Below are 22,890 nucleotides of genomic sequence, written 5' to 3'. Positions count from 1 at the left end.
TCAGAGAACGCTACATTGTCCAAATATTTTTTTATAGATCGGACCACTATAACATATAACTGGCATATGATCTGAATGATCAAAATTAAGTTCTTGTGAGGAAAACTTTTTTTATTTAACAAGATATCTTTACGAAATTTTACATGAATTATTGCTCAAAGCAACGCTACAATATCCGAAGAAATTTTTTTAGATCGGATCACTATAGCATATAGCTTCCATATAATTTATTTGACAATCAATTTCCAAAATTTGACACGGATTTTTGTCTAAAGAAACAATACAAACTCCGAACAAATTGTTTGAGATCACTATTAGATATAGCTGCCATACAAACTGACCAATCAAAATCAAGTTCTTGTATGTAATCTTTTGTAGTAATGAAGAGTTTTCTAGCTTCGTTGCAACCAAAGCTAATTCAGAGCCAGCAATCACAGCAACAGCAACAGTTTTTCTTGTTTTATTTATTATTTTTACCATTTACACTTTATTATTTAAACCAAGATATAAAAATTTTTTTTTCGAAAATAATTTTTGACATTTTATTTTATTTTTGGAATTCACTCACTTTAAAATTCCAAAAGTAAAATGGAAATTATTAAGTTATTTAAAACTTATGTTTTTTTTTAAATATTTTCTCACGCATGCAATACTGAAAACTGATTCATTAATATTTCAACACACTGTTTCTATTTGGGTCACTGCTTTTAGCATTTTTATATGTGCCTTTGCATCTACTCATCTCTATACTTTTAACGAATATTTTTTTTATTTCCGGGTAAATGTTTTCTTTTTGCTTTCTTGGTGTTAATGTTACATATATAAAAGAAAAATAAATACAAAAATAACAACTCATTGCATGAAAAACCTAACTAATACTTACCTACAAACTTAATGCAACTGTATATAACCGTAAATTAAAAGTGTTCTTGGAATGAAAATTAAAATCAAAAGCATGAAAAAGTGTGAATGTGCAAAAAAGAAGCAATGAACAGCCGCGCATGCGCTTTGCTTCGCCGGTTGAGTGTGTCGAGCAGCCTGAAAACAGCATGAAACACTAACAACTAACCAGCCAGCCTGAGAGCCAACCGTCGACTGATGGACGCATACAAACAACAACGTCAACTTCGCGGAGGCTTTGCAACGCATGCGCGCGCACACTGCTTTCACATACATATATGTATGGTATACATAAATATAGAAAAAAGAAATAGCAAAATAGTTCCATAAGCCAACTTACACATCACATACCTCACCTCGCCTCACCTTGCCACAGCCCGCCTTGCCGCGCCACACAATTCATCTCATTGTACAGCCCAAACTAATGAAATAACAGACTTTATAATTTTTAATACAGGTTCGGTTACCCCCACAAATGTGCCATCGCCCGATTTACGGCTAACGGCTAATCAACAGGCGCAACAGCAGCATCAGCAGGCGCAACAGCAACAACAACAGCAACAGCTTAATGATTACGATGGACCGAATCAGGCGCACAAGCGGCCGCGCATCTCCGGCGGTTGGCCACAATAGCCGGCCCGAGAAGTGGCAGCACACAGCAGCAACAGCAACAGCAACAACCACAACAATAACAACAACACTAACAACAATAGTAGTAGCAACAGCAGCGCAGCAAACACTAGCGCAACAACAACCAGCTTGAGAAATTATCAACAACAACAACAACAGTCACAACACAACGGCGCGAACAACCATTGCGGTGTTGGCGGTGCTGCTGGCGGCGGCGTGCAACAAATGCTGCCACCAGCCGCCAACTCACCTTACCTGCGCAACACAAGCAACAGCAGCGCCAATAGTAACAGCAATCACAGCAACAGCAACAGTCCCGCACTGCTGAAGCCCACATGCAGTGGCATGCGCACCCCGTACAACAACAACAATGGTGGTGGTGGCGCCGTTAGCTCACATTCAACGGCACGTCACGGCAAATATGCCAATTACTTGCAACAACAACAGCAACAACGTGCACTTATGCAGCAGCAGCAACAGCTACAACAACTACAACAGCAGCAGCAGCAAGAAAACTACTTAAATGCCGTTAATTGTAGCCTTTATGGTGGTGTTGCTAGCATCGCTGGCAGCGCTCATGCAACACAGCCGACCCAGCATGCTTACAGTCACGTGACTGCCGGTACGGCTGTGACCGCTGGCGCTGGACCATCAAGCCACCTGCAACATCACGCGCTGCCGCATTCAAACTTGAGCATAAGTGGCATGAGCCACGCACACAGTGCGGGCAATGCAATTATATCGAAATGAGTGCGCCGTCACTACTGAGCTGCTAGTGAAGAGCGCGAGAGCGGAAAATGCGAAAACTGCATGGTGCAGAGGATTAAAGTGGATATTTCTTTTAGGCTGAGATTGAATGCACTTTTTTCGTAAGCAACAAATGTACAACAACAACAACCAAACCGTTGAAATTAACAAAGACATCACAGCAACAACAACAACAACAACAACAATTCTCATTTCAACAAAAAAAAAAACACAAGTATGAAAAATATTAAGCAAACAAAATAAAAACAACACATCACACTCCCAGTTTAAGTTTAAGATATGTATGCCCATAGGCTGATTAGTAGCGCGAGAAGTCGAAGTACGAGCGAAGTCGTGTGCGGTGGCATCACGAATCGTTCGACAGGCCGGGAAACTAGTGGATTAGGAATTCATTAAAGTGTCATATCGTAAATATAAGTCAATGTTGCTCCTAAAAAGAGTTAAAAAAAAACAACAACAACAAAAATGAATCAATTGAAAAATTTTAAAAGCAAAATAAAAACAAATGGGTGCAGTGGAATAAACTTAATTTAAATTAAAAATAATTTTACTTAGTTTAGTATAATTAATTATATATGAATGTTTGAAAATGTTAGTTAAGTTATTTTAGTCTAAAAAAATTTGCATTAAGTCACTACATAACAATAGCTGGCTGAGCAAGCTATCAGCTGCTTACACCTAATCTACATACATATATATATATATATAACAATATATATATAAACATATTTAGTTGAAAAAAAGTCAGAGTTTGTTTGCGCAAGTAAATGTCATATAAAATATGTACCCGAACTTACAGAATTGTAGTTTATTAGCCTAAAAGTATGCAACATTTAAGTAGAGCGTGCTTAGATGACAACAAAACAGAGTGGCACTGCAAGAAACTAAAAAAATGTATAGTATGCATGTGTGCGCACACCTCGAAATACCAAACAATTTGCAGATTAATAGCACAACAGCCGAAAAGTATGCAGTGCTTTCCATTTTCTAATTTCGTTTTAGTAAGCCGGCTTAGATATTATTTTAGCAGAGTTGTATAGCTGGAAGGTGAAAAATATGTAGTGTACCTTCGAGCGCTAAAACTTTTGAAGGTACATTATTGGTAAAATTTTTTTTAATTAGAAAATTTGTAATGTGTGTTTAAAACTTGTTCAAAATTAAAGTTAAAATTTCTTAACTTAAAAATATTCTTTAACAAACATTTTTTGAAGTATTTCTTTGTTTAATTTATTAGAAAACAAAATTTTTTTAATTAGAAAATTTATATTTTTTTAATTCAACATTTAACATACATTATAATTTGTTTGCAAACAAATCTTTAAGTAAAGAATTACTCGAACTAAAGAAATCTACATATATTTTCCTTTAATTTAATAACAAATATATTTATTAACAATATTATTATTTTGTATACAAAAAATTATAAATTATTATTTATTATCACAAAATAATATTCCTCATCCAAATGTTCTAATTTTTTTTTAAATCAACTCTCTTGAGCTTGCAGACCTTACTCTAGTGTTGCATACTTTTGCGCGCGCATGGTAATTCCACCAATTATTGAACTACCTGCCTAAAACTGGTCGTCAAAGCATGCATATAAAAAAAACCAACAACAAAATATAAATCAACTGAAAATAAAACAGAAAAACCAACAACAAATTGTTAAATTTTAAACTAACTAAAAGCCACTAGTTTAAGTCCCACTGTTAGTGTTTTACTTACAATACTAGAAAGATAGAAGTATAGAAAAAAGCAAGCCTTTGGTGTATTGCATACAAAACTTGTTATTACAAATATACAAACATATAAATAAATAAAAACAAAAACAGTGTGACAGTTAAAAAATAAACATACATATACAAGTACATATGAATGTGACAGTGTGTTGCAAGCAAATGTTAAGTTTTAATGTTTTAATTTAAGTTTTATAAAAACAACAAAGAAAAAACACAAAAACAAAAGCGAAAAGTGAAAAAACTACAATAAATTGTGTGAAATGTAGTGATTAAAATAAATTACTAAGTAAAATATGTAAATCCAAATACGTAATTGCATGCAAGTCAATCACAACATTTTTAATTAAAAACCAACAAACACACACACATACCCACATGCATAGACATTTCATTTATATATATTAATGAAATTATAAAAAAACAAAAACATAATGATTTTCTATTTCTTTTTCATACAATATTTGCGCAATTGTAATAGATTTTTAATATATTATAGTTTAAGCAATAATTTCAATTAAATTTATTTTAATTCATATTGTTTTCGTTTATTATTTGGTTAAGTGGGGCAATTAAAGCATGTAAACTACTATATATTGACATTTTGGGTAAAAACGTGGCTTTGAAATGAAAGTTCAAAGCTTTCAATACGTTTTGTTGCAGCATTTCACATTTAAAAAACAAAAATAAAAATTTCACGACAAAACAGTAAAAGCTTTTTAAAATAGTGAAAGCTTCGATTTGTTTGTGTTCAAATACATATTTTCTATAATAGAAGGCCAGCAAAAACTCCATTTTCAAGATTTACTAATAATATTCTATTTGAATTAACTTAAAAAGTTTTTACCAAATCGATTGCAGCTAAAAATTCCAGCATTTTTAATTTTCTGCAATTATATATGAATGTTTTTAAATATGTATATCATAATGGATCGAGTTTTGTCTTTAACCATAACTTAATGAATGCCAGAGCATTGTAACTTTTCTGTCTAAAAATAATAGAGCTTTCACTTGAAATGAAAGCTTTTATTGAAGTCACCGTCTCTTAAATAAATCTTGCCACTGTTTACATAATACTAATATGAGTGAGGGGAGTGGCAACAAAATTAAAAACCATTAGGCAAAGCTGAAAAATGAAAGCTCACTCTAATCAGTTTTTCCACAATATACTTTCGATACGTGAATATCAATTTTGTTTGACAGTAGGAACTAAATCTTAAGCTTAATTGTGGGTTGCTGCATAATTCAAACTTCTAATTATGATTCATAAAGCTTTTTTATATCCCCGACACCGTAAGCTTTAAGAAACACTTATGTGTAAAACATGTTTTACCGTTTTTCGAAATAAACCTAAATAACAACTTTCATGTTTGTTCGAATGAAAGCTGGATCCCAATATGTTTATCCATATCATATTAAAAGCTTTTTAGGCTCAATGCCAAATAATATTGAAAGTTTTTTTTTTAATATATGAAAGAAAAATGTAATTTAAATATATCTCTTGTATTCGGTCAAACTTATAAACTAAATTTCAGTTGAGCAAAAAATCGTTTCTGTAGAAATCCAAATAAACAGTCTAAAATGTTGTATAAGGCTTTAGCAAAATGTTGTAAGCTTTTAGTTTTATCAGTCAAACTAACTATATGCAATCATTCGTGGTTATGGTAGAATAGCAATTATTCGATTTATTGAATAAAAAAGGTTGTACTTTTTCTTTACTTACGATCTGAAGTTTATTACCATTTAGGTGGACTACATATACATATGTATGTACTGCTTCATGGTATTAGCTGGACCTAGAGCTCAAGAGATTCTGTGGATACTTCATTAAAGGTGTATAGACGCTATCTTCAATGCTACCAAGTTTTGTTTTGTATATTGTAGATCCGTTCTACTATTGTGAATGACTCAAATGACAAAAGAGAATACGAATTCCTTTTTTTCTTGTATTTTCGAAACTTAAGACTTAAAATCAATTATAGTAATTTATGGAAAACAAAAATATAGGCTTACAGAAACGTTTTTTAGAGCGAAAAAATAATTTCTCCATCTCTCCTTTGCAAAAGAAATGTCAGCACAGAGTTGCACCATAAATGCCGCCAGTTTGTTTGTCCATCTTTTATAGTTTGTTCGATTCGCTGAAGAGTAACGCTTGACGAACCCAAGACAGTTAATGATAGCAATAATTTAGGTAATTTTGAGCTCTTAGATCGATACGCTATATACCGCTTGGAGCTTTATTTGTTTTGTGACTTTTATTGGTTTTGAGAAATAATTTTGAGTAGTCAGATCTGGTATACATGACCCAATGCTTTTAAAATCTGACCACTGATTTGATTTTACCATGGAAGAGAATCATATTTCAGCAAATTTGGTCTATATATTTCAGTACATATTAATGGGTTTAGGTTTAAATGTACAACCTAATGCATTTTGAGGAATCCATTCTGATTTTTATACTCCGAACCACGAAGTTTGTATCACTCAGAAGGAAAAGTCGGAGACCCTATAAAATATATATCTAAATGATGAGTTGAGTCAATTTAGCCATTTTCGTCTATCTGTCTGTATATAGGCGAACTAGTCCCTCAGTTTTAGAGATATCGATCTGAAATTTTGAACACATCCTTTCTATCAACCACTTTACCTATATAGCTTCATACAAACTGACTGAATCCAATTCTTGTACGGAAAACTTTTTTATTTAGCAAGATATCTTCACGAAACTTGGCATGAATTATTGCTCAGAGCAGAGATACAATCTTCGATGAAATTGTTCAGATCAAAATTGAGCTCTTGTATTGAAACTTTTTTCTATCTGTGAAGGGTATTCTAGCTTAGATGCAACCGAAATTAAAATTTTTTCTTGTTTTTGTTTTTAAATTGTATCCTAGTATTTCTTCCGTTTAAGTGACTTGCATTCAACATTTAGTTGTTAAGCTCACCGACTTGCAGGCCACGCTGGCATACGTACAAATATACAGTATGTATAAAAAAGTATCCATCATATAATCATATATTTTATCATCATGATAAAACTTTGGTACATTTTAAGTGAAGTTCGTTGTTGTAAATGTCAATTTCCCCCCCTGAGGAAACCTAACCTAAAATGACGTAATTTACTGTTATGTCGTTATATTTATACAAAAAAAAAAAAAAAACATTTGGCGAGCAGAATTATATTTATGTATTGGCAAACATATGGTTTGCAGTGATTGGTGAAAAATTAAAATTATGACATAAATGATGATAACATATGAAATTAATTAATAAAATTATTACACGAGGGTTTCGCACATTTTATAAATGAATAAAGAAAGACATTTTACAGCAAGTAGTTAAAGTTGAAAATATATATTCAAAGTATATACTAAACATATATAAAATATTGGCATTGCACACACACTCACACGCACACATACATATACATATAAAAGTAAATAAAATGAAGAAAAATATATAGTTTATATAGTTCATAGTTAAAGAAAATTGTACTTATGCCGCATGTACATACATATATATGTAGTTGGGTATATAAGGTACATGCGTGTATATAGCTAAGTTATTCAACGGGAAGTAGTTAGTAAAATTTTTTGAAAGATGACAAATTTATGTATAAAATTGTACTGCACATGGTATATAATAACACTAATTTACAACTACACACACACACACACATACTAGTATATGTATGTAGAAATATAAGCATACTACCTATGTGTACATGTACATAAGTATGTTTGTATGGATGTTGAAAATCATTAAATAATGAGGATTATTGTGCTCATTCAGTGTTATTGTTGCTATTAAAGCATCCAGTATGTATGTACATATGTATGTGAGTTATATATACACAATATATGTATAATAAGTGTTATTGTTGTTGTTTGTTTGAGAAAACATATCCGCATAATTTACAAAGTCTCATAATTTACATATTAACATAAGATATATATGTACATACATATGTAGGTATGTAGATATATATTATATGTATATATGTATGTAAATATACCTCTATATTTGTGTATATACATAAGTATGTATATAAGACTTTGTAAATTATCGAAACATCGATGTTTTTTATATGATTTGCAAGAGAAAATTTCCAATTTCCTTTCTTTTTATAACACCGTTATAATTTCAAAGGGTTACTCAATGTGAGTTAGTCGGAAGGGTTTTTCTTTTAAAACAAAAACAAAAATATTTCTTTAAAATATCTCTCTTAACTATATCTTAGAGGTACTAGTTGTTCCTATAAATACTCGATTTATCCGGGAAAAAAAATCCGAAATCCATATATTTATTCGTTTCCGATTTTTTGTTATACAAGTATGTGTATCATCTTCGATTCACCACTATTATACTCACTAAACTCTCATACCAAAAAATCGACATTGTTACCAGATATTGAGACCTTTGTAGCCTTAGTTACAAAATCGTAATCCCAAAATTGACAGTCCTCAGCATCATTACTCAGAACTAGTTGTGAAATGTTTCCTCGTAACTCTATGAATTTCAATTTACTTTGAGCTGTAAACATTTTAAGGAAAATATTTTTATCTATAACCAGAAGATTGCAAATGATTCCCAGTGTAAATCCCAATATCATTATTTCTAGTAAAATGATAAGCTTATATTTTATGACAACCTTAAATTCAGTCCAGGGATCGCACCATATAGGGATCGTTATCCTAAATGATACTCCCACCCTTTTCTATCATGGATTTCTCCCCTTCCCCTATTGCTGGTTGGTTTCTACTTTTCCTGCGTCCAAGGATGCCTACGATTTTGTAGCCAGCATCAATCTGTTTGGCTCACCTTCTATTGACTCGAATTCTCCAGGGCTAGAGAGTCTGCGTCCATGTCCCTTTTTTAGTGTGAGTACATGTTAAACAATTGCAGCAATTTGCTGCCAGTTTTCGTCGCTATTTACGTTCTTCTACGGGAGAACTCTACAAATTTTCGTATACGTATAAAATTAAACGTGAAGAAGCCCTCTAACGATGTGTAGCTCGATAACTTGAAATCGATAAATTCGTTTTTAAATCTGCTAGCTAAGCCAAGTATAATATGGTAATTGAAAATGAGTCTGATGATTCTCTGTTTTCAAAAAACAACAAGAGAGATTAAACTTTTTCTATAAAAACCTTTCGGTTATCCCCCATTGAGTATACCAAAATATTCTTCAAAATAAATTTCCAACTTAAAATTTGAGTTTTCACTCTTTTATTTTCAAAACTCCACTTTGTAGTTGCCTTAAGAACAGTGCCTCGTTTTTACAAAATAAAAATGTTAAAAAAAAAATATATATGTAACTAAAGCAGTGAATGTATTGAAAACAAAAAAATAATTAACACAAAACGAAATTAAGAAACCTTAAAGGCAAAAAAATGCGAAACCAAAAGTAAAAGCACACAAAAATAGGGGATGAAATAAGAAAAAAAAATCTAAATGGAACTGTTTAAACATACATATGTATGTAAATATGTACAGTTATGTCTACACAAATATAAAAACTGAAATTTTGAAAATATACAAAACAGGACATCCAGGCGACGTTGAAAATGAAATGTGAAAAGGAATTTATTGCAGGTGACAACTGTGCTACTTATTAAACAAAAACAAAAATAAAAATAAAAACAAATAATAAAAACAATAAGAATGATAAATAGTAATAATAAGCAAACAGTGAAAAAAAGGCTTTAAAACTTAAACTTACAAACAGAAGACAAAACAAGGAAAACTAGTGAGGAAATAGTGTAAATTGTTATACATACAGACATTGAAATATATATATGCGTATGAACAAAATGTAGAAATAAATATAATTTAAATAAAAATTTAAATGGAAATGTAAATAAAAATTTAAAAAAAATTAAAAAAGAAATTGAACAAAAAATTAAGCAAAAAATTAAACTAACTAAAAAATTAATACTAATTAAGCACAAAATATGAAAATATTCAAAAATAATTTTAAAAAAACTGAACTTTTAATTAAAAAAATAATTACAAAATATTAGTAATAATTAATACAGCCGCCTACTTAAATGTTCAACTGTTGATAATATCTTAAGAAACAACTTTGTAAGAAAAAAATAAATATACATACTTACATACATATAGTATATATTTACACGCACGACAAGCATATGCATATATACATATATGTATATGGAGACTTTGCTGAAGTTATCACTGTTTATAGATTGCAAAAATGGCATGTGGCCTGCCACACAAAAACATACCTTACAGAGCAACGTCCGTTACAAATAAATTAGTAAAGAATTATGCTCAGCTGAGTGTTTCAGATAGCAACCAAACCGCTTTCATTAGAGAGATTTTCAACTGTGAGGTTATGTTAACCCTTAGAGAAGGCAAATAGCTATAATAAAATAAATGTATGGAGCAAGGTAAATAAAATAAAATAAATAATGAAAATATACCGGCACGACAGACATAAATGTTTTGTATTATACACCGACACACACACACTCAAAGAAAATCAAGAAAATGTCGATGAAAATGTTAAATGTTGAATGTGCCCTACTAACTGCCCCCTTCCTTCTAATTGGCATAACTGTTTGTATATACACATAACTAATTGCTAAAAAATGGCGTAAAACTGTAAACGCGTGTGGAAATCTATTTTAAAGCAAAAAAAAAAGATAATAAAACAAAGATCAATAAATAAAAAAAGTTAAAAAAAAAATAATTACTTGTGTACTTAGGCTTTTTTTCACAAATCAGGGGTGATGGTATAATCAATACTTATCGATAGTAATTATTTTTCTATATTCTATACATATATCGATAAAAAAATAAATCATTTGTTGATATTCAAATCTAGTTTTTTAAAATAATCGATGTTTATCGAATGTAAATAAATTATTTGTTGATATTCAAATCTAGTTTTCATAAAATTAATCGATATGTATCGAAAATACATAAATTATTTTTCCAAATTTTTCTTTAATAATGGACATCATAGGCATCAAAAGTGTGTCCATAATGTAAATATATCGAAATGCTAAAGTTCTAGGTCTTTATTTGTGCGAAGGCGCTTTCATCTGAAAATTTTGTTTTTTCATCTGTACCATATTTCGGGGTTTTCAATACTTTTTTCACAGAGCGACACCAAAAAAGAATTTCAAAAATATGAGGGTCAAAAGAGTCCCAATGTAAAAGCCGTCAAACAAAGCAAGAGATATTCGCTGATAGATTTGAAATGTTAGTTAAGAAAATAAGTTATATTATTGTTACGATTTAATTTATCGTTATTTCTATTGGGAAAAACATAAGATTAAAACACAAAATGTCATAATTATTAAGTTTATGGAAAAAATTCAGATATTCTAAGAGGATTTACAAAACGTATTAAACGTAATTTAAAATCCAAATGCGTCTTTATTCAGTCGATAATGTGATATAAATCTGTAAAGTAAGCATGTATACAAACATACAAGTAAATGCAAGCCAGAGTTCACATGCGACTCCCCTGGTGCAGCCAGTGGATTACTGCGATCTTTCAATATCTTCCTTTTAATTCTTTCGTTACTTATTTCTTACCATAAAATAAAAGCTAAAATAGCGAAACTCATTGTAAACTTTAGTAGACTTTATTCAGTATTTCAAATTTATCAAACGCTACCAATTATTAATTTGCAAGTTTTGTCACAATAGTAAACAGCTGATTCGAGTATTCAAAAAGACGAAAATCGAATCAGATTCTGTTACACCATTGAAAATCAGAATTGGTTTGCAATTCTGACAACTACGCAAATCTGTCTTAAATTTCACAACATCCCTGATTATTAATGTTATAACAATTTTATAAGATTCCCAACTTTCTTTTACGTAAAATTATATTAGCCTTGTTTATTGGATCATTTAATTTATTTTATCATAAATTTGAAAATAAAAAAAATTGTAGTATATGACAACTCTCCTGAAAAATATTTACAACGGCTCTTTATACTTCTTTAGTTTGATACCCATATTGCAGTTAATCGTTGATCTTACCAATTGATTTAATCTTTTCAATTTGTAATATAAATCTTTTCAAATTTTTGGACTTAAAATTTGTAAACTGGTGGCAACCTTAAAACGTTTTTTGTTTTGTCTTAAACCATCCGACGGTTTTTTTTTGTCACAAAATGTCGTTATAATTATGCTTAAAAACGAATATTAAAGTGAAAAATGTTCTCTTAATTTTTATATTAAGTTTTATATAAAAAATATTTTATTTATTTAATTGTATACAAGGTAATTTTGCTTACATTCATATTACAATTTCAAAATTCAGTTCTACAACTTTTCTCGGTCTATACACAGAATACATAAAACTAGCTAAAATCGGCTATTAGCCTGTCTCAATATTTGTTACGTAATAGTTTTCGCAGGCACTGTAGATATATAAGTAGGTTCAAAACCAAAATTGAACTTAAAATCAAATGCAACAACAGAACTAAATACATCGCTAGCTTCAACATAAATCAACGGTGGCACATGCGACACTTTACATGCCATTGTAGGCTGGGCCACCGCCACCCTCAGGCACCACCCAGTTAATGTTTTGCTTAGGATCCTTAATATCACAGGTTTTGCAGTGGATACAGTTTTGTGCGTTGATCTGTAGCTTCATGTTGCCACCCTCCTCGTTGGGCACATACTCATACACGCCGGCTGGGCAGAAACGTTGTTCGGGACCCTCATAGACCGCCAGATTGTGATCGACCGGAATGCGATCGTCTTTCAAAGTCAAATGTGCGGGTTGGTCGCCTTCATGATTAGTGCCGGTCAAGGCTACGGAGGAGAGTAGGTCGAAAGAAATTTTGCCATCCGGTTTGGGATAAACAATTTGCGGGCACTGACTAGCTGGTTTGAGCGATGCATGATCAGGTGGACCGTGTTGCAGTGTCCACGGTTCGCGACCACCCGAAAATATTGAGAAACCGCTCAGAGCGAGACCGCCATATAAGCCGAGTGGGTTGTGGAAAGAGGGGCGCACATTGCGCACATCGCGCAGATCTTTCCAGATGAAGGAGTTTTGAATTCTGAACGGAGTAAGAAAAGGATATTTATACAAACAAAGACCGAGCAAATAAAAAAATAAAGTTGCAGCTTACTTGTCGGCATAGGATTTGGGCTCTAGTCCAGCAGTTGCTTGCGACTCGCTGTTGATCGCCTCCACAGCGCTCTCCGCCGCCAACATTCCTGCGCATGAAGAAATAACTTTAGTTTATCGAAACTCCTGAAAATTACTTTAGACCACAGAACTTACCGCTTTTCATGGCATAATGAGAGCCTTTGATACGCGGTACGTTGAGAAAGCCGGCGCTGCAGCCAATTAAACAGCCCCCAGGGAAACTCAGTTTGCTGGGCAAACTCTGGAAACCACCCTCGTTGATAGCACGCGCACCATACGCGATACGCGTTGCGCCCTCAAAGACGAAACGCACTTTGGGATGTGTCTTGAAACGCTGGAATTCTTGGAAGGGACTAATCCAGGGATTTTTGTAATCCAAACCAACCACGAAACCCACCGCGATAGTTGGTGTGGGTTCATTCAAGTGATACAAGAAGGAACCACCGTATGTGCGGAAGTCGAGTGGCCAACCAATTGTGTGTTCCACCAAACCGGGTCTATAATATTTAGAGTAATCATAATTTATGTGACTTTTCGGTATTCTTCTGCACTGATACTTACACATGCTTCTCGGGCTGTATTTCCCATATCTCCTTCAAGCCAATACCGTACGTTTGCGGCTGACTACCCTCGTTCAACTTGAATTGTTGCATCAACTGCTTACTCAGATGCCCCCGACAGCCTTCAGCGAATATCGTTGTCTTCGCGTGTAGTTCCATGCCGCGCGCGAATGTGTCCTTTGGTGAGCCATCCTTGGCAATACCCACATCATTGGTTGCAATACCTTTTACACTGCCATCGGAATGGAATAGAACTTCAGATGCCGCACAGCCAGGGTAAATTTCAACACCTAAGGCTTCGGCTTGTTCACCCAACCATTTCACTAGATGACCTAATCTTACAATATAGTTGCCATGATTGTCCATGGGCCAGCCTTTGAAGACGGGTAGTGATATCCGCCCGTTAGTGGTGAGCAATGAGAAGTGATCGGTGCCAACGGGTGTGTTTAGCGGTGCACCCAGCACTTTCCAATCTGGAAAGAGTTCATTCAGCGAAATTGGATCGATTACCGCGCCCGAAAGTATGTGACCACCGACTTCAGCGGACTTCTCCACAACGCAAACGCGTAGTTCCTATATGTGAGCAAAATAGTTATTTAGTGGTATCACATTTGTGGGTTCGAAAATATATATGTATTTCATACCTTCTCCTGCTCTGCAGCTAATTGTTTGGCGCGTATAGCTGCCGACATGCCCGCCGGACCACCGCCGACTATAACTATATCCACCTCATCAACATAGCGCTCCATTTCAACTTCTATAAATATATAATATTTAAGTAACTAACATAGTTATTCGACTTAATCAATGCAACTCTTACCCTTCCAACGTTCATCTTTCTCGCGTGGATGTATGGCATAATGGGTGGTAATTTTTGGATATTTGGCCACATCGGAAACACTGCGTACGAACGATGGATGGAACAATCTATTAGCTGCAATAAAATGGAAAATGTTGAAATTTTTTTTTTGAGTCTTTCGAGTTTAAACTTGAAAATCAGACCTAGCCTAACCCAACCCAGCGGTTTGGTGAAATACTTATGAGGTAAAAGCACTACCCAATAGATAGCAGTGCTTTGAAAAAGCATGAATTCCAACATCTTTCTAGAAATTCCTCGAGGAAATGGTAGAAAATCAATCTATTGCAGGAACTGTATTACGGACGACGGCGTGAACGGAGGAATATCATACCACTTAAACGAACAAAGAACCAAGACCGCTTCTAAGGACTTAGAGGCCGACCAACTTAACAAAACCAATTTTATTATCAGCAATTAAATGAAAAAGGAAGTCCTGATAGTCAGAAATGAATGATTTTTCAAAGCTTTAGTTAGATTTTAAGCCACTTAGCGGAGATCTGATAGACCTAACCAAAGCCAACGATGCGGGATGTTTAAGTTGTCGTAGATAAAGATTTTGCCAGGAAAACTAATGGGTTTAAAAGTTTTGAATAAGAAAAAATCTAAAGACGAATAGTAAAGAGATATTTTGAATATGACTTTTTCTACTTCTCTAGTACGGAATACTTGCGAAGAGCCTTTGTGGCCTCAACAAATATGAAATTTATGAAACTAGTTCTCTGGCGGTAGGAGCATAGTATTTACTTACTACGAATTTACGGATAAGGGAGAGGTAAATGGATGTATGTCGTTAATTTTCGTTTTTACACGAACTCGCCCAGATTTCCCTCTTTCGAATAGAATATTTTATGTTGCATTCTGCAAGAGAATGCGTTTTTTTCCTGGAACCTGGTGCTGGATACACCCATTTTGCGACAGCGGGAGTAGTCGCTTTTTTCTATTATCTAACTAAATGTGTAATAATTAAAATTCCTTATGTTCCTAGCCGTTCTTATATTAATACGCTTTATCTGGAGAATAACAAAACTCGTAGCTAGATAATAAAATTCATATTTAGTCTCATTCATTGAAAATTTGAGTAAAGATTTTTAAATGAAATTCGGGGTGTCCTCTCCCTATAGGTTAAGAGACCATTTTTATTATGACCACCTTATATTTTGATATAAATCCTTCGATAAGGACAGTATCATTTTGAGCCGACTCAGCATTTAATAAAATTTCGTGTTTTTGAAGGCAATATGACATGACTTATATTTAGAAATTACAATGCCAACGTATAAACGAAAAAAAAAATATCCAGAAAAGTTATAAATGGGTGATTCCATGTCAAATCGACAAATAGTTGGACGCGACCCCCACCGATTTGGATGAATTTTGGCAGATAGTTTTGTCTCATCATAAAACGAAGTTCTGCGAAGTTTTGAATTTCGGCGAAATAATTTTTTTCTATTTTTTCAACCTTTTAAATTCAAAAGTTTATATCTTTGAAACGAAAAAGAGCACACCTCTGAAAATTTCAGAATTTTTTTAGATATGTTAGAGGTATAATATAAAAAATTTTGAGGCCAAAATTTTCCCGCGACGGGTACTTTTTTACAATTTTGAAAAATTTAAACATTTTTAATTTTGGTAATTTTCAAAAATTTTATCAACAACATTTTTTTCTTATAGCTCTTAGTGTCCTCTATGAACGCACCAAATTTTTTTTAATTTTTTCCTTTGGCAGAACTTCGTTTTATAATGAGACAAAACTCTCTGCCAAAATTCATCCAAATCGTTGGGGGTGGCGTCCAACTATTTGTCGATTTGACATGCAATAACCCAAATATATTTTTCTAATTACTTAAATTTTTGTCTTTTCGGCAGCAATATCACCATCTTGGTTGTTATAGTTACAAACTTATCACATAATACTCGATTGAAAATTATGGAAATAAAATTTATTTTTAGCAAGTACCAACTGAGGAAGTACTAAATTCGGGTGTAAACGATCCTTTTATACTCTCACAAGGATCAAAGCTGGGTATGTTTTTGATTTTTCGAAGGTTGGCCCGATATTTTATTAATTTTCGGCATAAATACATACCGTTATTAGATACAGACACTATTTTACTCATTGGCCGCTATACAGTATAAAGTCAACTGGCAGTTCGCAAATCTTTAGATTAGCTATATGGGGGCTAGAAGAAGTACTGACCCGATTTTATCCATTTTTGATACAGGGGTACAGTATTTCGAGGAAATATTTTCAGTTAGTCATAGGCACTGGGGTCCACATCTTCGGTATCGGTAGCTTGAACAGTTATGGTTCGATTTTGACAATTTTTAGACTTAAGATGGCATAGCTTAAAGACACTATTCGTGCAAAGTTTTATCCCGATATATTCAATGGTGCTTAATTGTATAGTATACTGGTGAAAGTGAAAGAATCAGATGGAATTTAAAGTTGTGTTATATGGGAAGTAGGCGTGGTGTTGTCTGATTTCGCTTATTTCCACACTGTAACATAGAAGTGTAAGAATAATGTCACCTACCGAATTTGTTTGAATTTGGTCGAGCAGGTCTTGATATATGCGTTTTCAACTAAATATGGGTAGTGCCAGATCTAATCTAATTATGATACCGGTTCCTGTAAAACCGTCTTATATCATCAAATTATGTCTTATATTCCTCAAAATTATAAAACCACAGTTGGAGCACCCTAATGCGATTCCTTTTACCAAAAACTTCATAGGTTTTCGATTTGGCCTTTGGTGGGCGTGACAATGGTCCGATTTAGCTCATATGGGTGCTAAGGAAAACGTATACCAAGTTTCATCACGTCATCTTAATTTTTACTCAAGTTATTTTACTCAAGTCACCCGAAATTCAACTCGACTCGTCGTCCTGATCACTTATATATCGATTTTATAGGGTCTCAGACGTTTCCTTCTGGGTGTTACAAACTTCGTAGCAAACTTAAAATACCCTACTCAGGGTATAAAAATATAAAAGTGATAAGGAATTATCTCATAAAAAGCAAGCTGTCAAACAAACAGTTATAAGAAAAAACCAAAAAAAAAAAACAAAGCAAATAAAATACAAACGTATTTTTGTTGACGAAGTTAGGTAATCCAGTATTTAAATTAGTAATTGTTTTTAATTTTCGTTTTCATGGAATTCAAAATTTAAACTTTGATCTATTAGCATAAACATAAATACAAGTATGTAGATCTATATGTACGTGCCCAACAGCACTCTAGTAATTTTTATTGGCAAAATTAAAGTTAAGATAAATATAAACATATGTATATATACATACCTTTAAGTACAAACAGCTCTATATATATATAGAACAATATATGTACATATTTGTATATATATATACATTTCAATTTGCTAAATTGAGCTGAAAATTAATTGAAAACAGCAAATTTATAAATACAAAAGAAAATTTCAAAAAAACAATTCAAATTTAAACCAAGTTAGTAAATCCGGAAGAAATTTAAAAAAATCCTAAAAAATGGGGGTGTGTATTGCCTTTTCGAAAATCATCGAACATTGACAATCAAGATCTGCTGACTTGCCAGGCCTTTCTTTTGCTGCTAGAACACACTTGTATAAATATACACATTTGTATCTATGTACGACTACTTCAATAGTTATGTAAGCAGCACTGTGGCGATGGACGTATCTATCTGCTTCGTCGTCAATTCTTCTTACCTTTTGCCAGCTTCAGTAGAGTGGCCATGTTGACTGCCTCAATGTGTTAGATCGTTAAAATTAGACGTAAACAAAGCAGTATATTTTGGTAATTAGATTTTCTTGTTGTTGTTATTGCTGTAGGCGATGCGTTGTAAATAAGTCCCTTAGTTAGCCGCAACAACAAACAAAGTGATAAAAGCAACACAACGTAATGACAACAATATATGCGGCGGTGGCGATTGGACTTTTGGACCCGTCGAACCGAAAAGCAACTCACTACCGCACGAATACACGCTTAGATGCACCGAATTTCCACTCCAATTGTAAATTGAATAATTTTGTAAATGTGCGCAGAAAAAAATGAAAAGTTTTTGTTTAAAAGAAAATTAAAATTTATGGAAAAATTCCCTTAATCCGAAGCACTCTAATTTCAACCTACAATCTAAAAAGCGAATTAGCGAAAGACTAAAATAATAAAGTGATGTGTTGTGCTGCCAGAGTGTTTATACAAATCGGCGCATTGCCAACTACATGTATTGCTTGTGCTGATAAGAAATGTCAAACTTGTTTATATGACAGTGGTGTTTGTCATGGCTAATAGTGACTGCGCTAATAGTTCCGCAACTTGTTAGTACTGTATTAAAACTTGGTTTGGAGCCATGATAGCAAATCAACATATACACTAAGACCAGAAAGAAAGTTGTTCATAATTCCGGCCGTTTACGACGGATGTTTTCGCGCAAACGCCTCAAAACGCTCAAATAATAATCTTTATTGACCGTCTATCCCATTGGAACGAATTGATGATGAACCAAATCTCGAATATCGAAAAAAAAACAATTTCCGTAAACTTTGGATTTGTTCCCATGCAACTTTTTTTTTTGTCTCCAAAACTCAAGTTACCACTCGGTGTAACCCGTTTCGACTCGATTGAGGCCGTAAAATAAAATTTTCAGAGGGAACTGAAGGCGATCCCGGACCCGGACATAAAAGGCATGTTTCGATGATTGGAAAAAGAGGTGGCATATGTGTATCGCTTCAAAAGGCGCATATTTTGAAGGCGACTTAATAAATATTGATGATGATTAAAAATTTTTCGTTTTATTTACAATTTCCGGAAATCAATAATACATAAAATATGAGTGTTTTTAAGAAACAGAATTTTTAAAAGGTTAATCTTGCAAAAAAAACATTATAATACTAATATTCCAATTATTCCAGTGAAATTTATAATGTATACCCATAATCGAGAGAATATTTAAATTTTCCGCTTTCGAATGTTGTTATGCTCTGGACAGGGTATATTAAGTTTGCCACGAAGTTTGTAACACCCAGAAGGAAGCGTCGGAGACCTTTCAATTTATATACATATATAAATGATCAGCGTGGCGAACTAAGTTGATTTAGCCATGTCCGTCTGTCTGCTGTACATACTCGAACTAGTCCAGCAGTTTTTGAGATCTCGATCCAAAATTTTGCACACGTCCTTTTCTTTCCAAGAAGCTGCTTATTAATCGGAACCGCTGATATCGAACCACTGCAGCATATAGCTGCCATACAAACTGAACGATCGGAGTCAAGTTTTTGTAAGGAAAACTTTTGTATTTCTGAAGAGAATTATAGCTTCGCTGCAACCGAAGTTAACGTTTTTTCTTTTTTTAGTTTTAGCTAATCACTGTATCACTGAAATCCCAGACTTTTACCAACAGCTTGCGCTGAGAAGATCTCACTCATCCAGTGCTACTCACCCTAAATTCTAAAATTGAACTTTATATATGTACGCCTTAATTACTCTCCTAGTTCAAAGTACCATATGTTTTTGAAAGTGTTATTTTTACATTGTTTGAGGTTAATAACATTAAATTTAGAAATTCCGATTCTCAATGTGAATAAAAAAAAATCTGCAAGTTAAATTGAATGTTTTATTGAGCCGATTTAGATCACTGTTTTTTTTTCATAATTTGTTGTCATTTTGCAGATAATGTCATCATGTTACTCTCTTAGAAACTCTCGACCATATAGGCAAGAAACTGGAACAGTCGATTTTCAAAAGCTAAAAATGCCTAAGAATTTACTTACCGGGAGGTTGGCTTCTGACGAGTCACTATCAATGTGTTTGGCCTAGCATTGTCTTGACCGCTATTGGACGATTGCTTCTTTCAGACGGTCCAATTGTTGACAGTTTAGGTCCAAATTAAAAGTTTTACCATAGGGGATCAGCTCAAAGTAGATAATTCCCTGCTTATCCCACCAAGCACATAGCAAAACATTCCTGACCGTCAATTCTGTTTTTGACCACTGTTTGCGCTGTCTCACTACGGATCGACCACGACTGATTTTCCATATTTTCAGCCGCCTGTCTTGCGTTTTCGCCTTTATCCAAGAAAAATTGTAAAATTCAAATCAAGCAATCACAAAAAACCTTTGTATAGCTTAACATATATGTAGATAATTATTTTCAGTCATTAACATCTTGAATTCAAAAGAATTTTCGTACTCAAAACCGATAATTCGTGGTGAAAAGTGTAACAAAAAATTATATTTGGAATGTGTGACAGTGTAAGAGTGTTCCTCCAGCTTTTGATTTTGAGGCACATATTACTTACGCAAATCTAAAAAAATCGCGACAGACCCACATACAATGGAATAAAATGTGGAATAAACTTCAGACGATATATTTTTGAGTTACAACTTCAAAGTAAAAAAAACATGTAAATTATACTGTTGTTCTATAAATTTAGCTAAACCGTTAGATTATAAAATGCACACACATTGCCATATACGTAGGCATGCAAAGCTCTTTATATATGTATACAGATTTGCTTATCTACATGCAACATATGTATGTACATACTCGTATGTATCTCACTTCCCAGTTCAACTGAGTTCAATTGATTTGGCGAAAATGAAATTCCTTTGTTTAATATTTGAAATATGATAGGTAGGTACTTATATGCAAACTCCCACAAATGCCTCCGCATACACTCATATTTTTCATTTTTATAAACAAGAAGATGAAAGTGATTTATTACTTACCTACACACCTACTTACCTGTCCACACATTTCCACGCCTCCAAAGACGTTTGTTGCTCATACGCACCGCTTGTTTATTTACCCATTTCATTTGAGTGCTTGACGTCTTTTCGCTATATTTACTCTCAGCAGACAAAGTACGACATTATTTTTGGCATAAATTGCACATCGACGGTTGAAATAATGGATCTAAGCAGCCGCTATGTTGCAACAAGTGAGAAGCTCAAATCGTGCACTTAAGGTCGTTATTCGTCTAAGTGGTCGACGAGATAGCATTATTGAATAAAAATCGATTTTTTAGTATTGTATTAAATAGCGCTTGCAGTCACTACTGATAGTCTTTAAAAGATAGTTTCTTATACTGCATTCCCTTTATGAAGGTAGTAGTGGCGCTGTTGCTATAAATAAATTAAGGTAAATAATATCAAATAGGCACAGGGAAAAGAGAGTGAGAGAGTGAGATAGTGAAAGAGTGAAAGAGTAACATACCTACATTTTATACTCTGTCTACTTTTAAACCCTGAACGGGGTATATTAAGTTTGCCATGAAGTTTGTAATATCCAGAAGGAAACGTCGGATACCCAAAAAAATGTACCATATATGAATACCATAAATGATCAGGGTGACGAATCGGGTCAATTGAGCATTATTTGTATATGCGCGAACTAGGCTCTCAGTTTTTAAGATAGTGTAGATCTTGCACATGACCTTTTCGTTTTGAACCAATATATATAGTTGCCATACAAACTGACCGAGCGAAATCAAGTTCTTGAATCTTTTGTATATGTGAAGGGTATTATAACCGAAGTTAACGTTTTTCTTGTTTTTGTACTCTTGCAACATGTTGGCCCATATTATAATAGGTTTGTTCACCGAACGGTTGTTTGTATCCTCTATTAAATTTAATATACAAATCTCCTCAACCATTCAAGCTATAATAACCAATTTCGCTAAAGGAAAATTCTTCTTTAATCTATAACATATATCTCCTTAATCTATAATCAGAGACATAAAATTTTACACTCGAGGTGGTATAATAGGGCTTTATAGGAACCGGTATCAAATTTAGACAATGGGCGTGCATCGCGCACATTTACGTAAAAACCCAAATCTCGAGACCTACTCGACCAATTTCAACCAAGTTCAAAAATTAACATTATCCTGACATTCTTACATTACAGTATAAAAATGGGCGGAATCAGACAGTGGTTTTTGTCTGATTCACATATAACAAAATGTAAATTCCATCTTATTCTTTCACTTTCTAGTATACAAATGAAGAACCAATCAATGTATCCCGATAAAACTTTGCACGAATCGTGAGCTTGAGGTGTGCCAGCTTATAACCAAAATTTGTCCAAGCCGGACCAAACTATTGAAGCCCCCATATACCGAATATGTGGACGCCAGTTTCTTGGCGAATTTTTTACCACAAATATCGGTCAACCTGCCAGATATATGTACATATGTATTATTGAAATTCGAAAAGAATTTGTCCCAGCTTTGATCCTTGCAAGTGCAAGAGAGTATAAAATGTTCGGTTACACCCGACCTTAGCCCTTCTTACTTG

The 22,890-nt window shown here is 33.4% G+C and overlaps 3 protein-coding genes across 19 annotated transcripts in view; 2 read left to right on the top strand and 1 right to left on the bottom strand.

Annotated features, from left to right (window-relative positions):
• Positions 1–1,533, top strand: part of Mef2 (myocyte enhancer factor 2) — a 185,045-nt gene extending 183,512 nt beyond the window's left edge. For 14 of the 17 annotated variants that reach the window (XM_070108600.1, XM_070108587.1, XM_070108590.1 and 11 more), the window contains one exon: positions 1,337–1,533. In XM_070108600.1, coding sequence (XP_069964701.1) covers positions 1,337–1,533 — 197 coding nt within the window. The remainder of the gene's footprint in view (positions 1–1,336) is intronic. The other 3 variants (XM_070108599.1, XM_070108602.1, XM_070108596.1) reach the window with 1 other exon arrangement.
• Positions 1–22,890, top strand: part of LOC106622240 (putative fatty acyl-CoA reductase CG5065) — a 71,430-nt gene that overhangs the window by 3,212 nt on the left and 45,328 nt on the right. The gene's annotated exons all lie outside the window — the stretch shown is intronic.
• Etf-QO (electron transfer flavoprotein-ubiquinone oxidoreductase) lies at positions 12,237–18,759 on the bottom strand. Its single transcript, XM_036376517.2, has 7 exons — positions 18,304–18,759; positions 14,563–14,676; positions 14,387–14,499; positions 13,744–14,315; positions 13,318–13,679; positions 13,163–13,250; positions 12,237–13,090 (listed from the first exon to the last, which is right to left on the bottom strand). The coding sequence occupies exons 1-7, from the start codon at positions 18,329–18,331 to the stop codon at positions 12,553–12,555; spliced, it is 1,815 nt and encodes a 604-aa protein (XP_036232410.2). The 5' UTR covers positions 18,332–18,759; the 3' UTR covers positions 12,237–12,552.

The sequence above is a fragment of the Bactrocera oleae genome, chromosome 4 (genome assembly GCF_042242935.1).
Source record: "Bactrocera oleae isolate idBacOlea1 chromosome 4, idBacOlea1, whole genome shotgun sequence".
NCBI lineage: Eukaryota > Metazoa > Arthropoda > Insecta > Diptera > Tephritidae > Bactrocera > Bactrocera oleae.
Note: the sequence above shows the minus strand (reverse complement) of the source record. Positions and strands in the feature narration are given on the sequence as shown.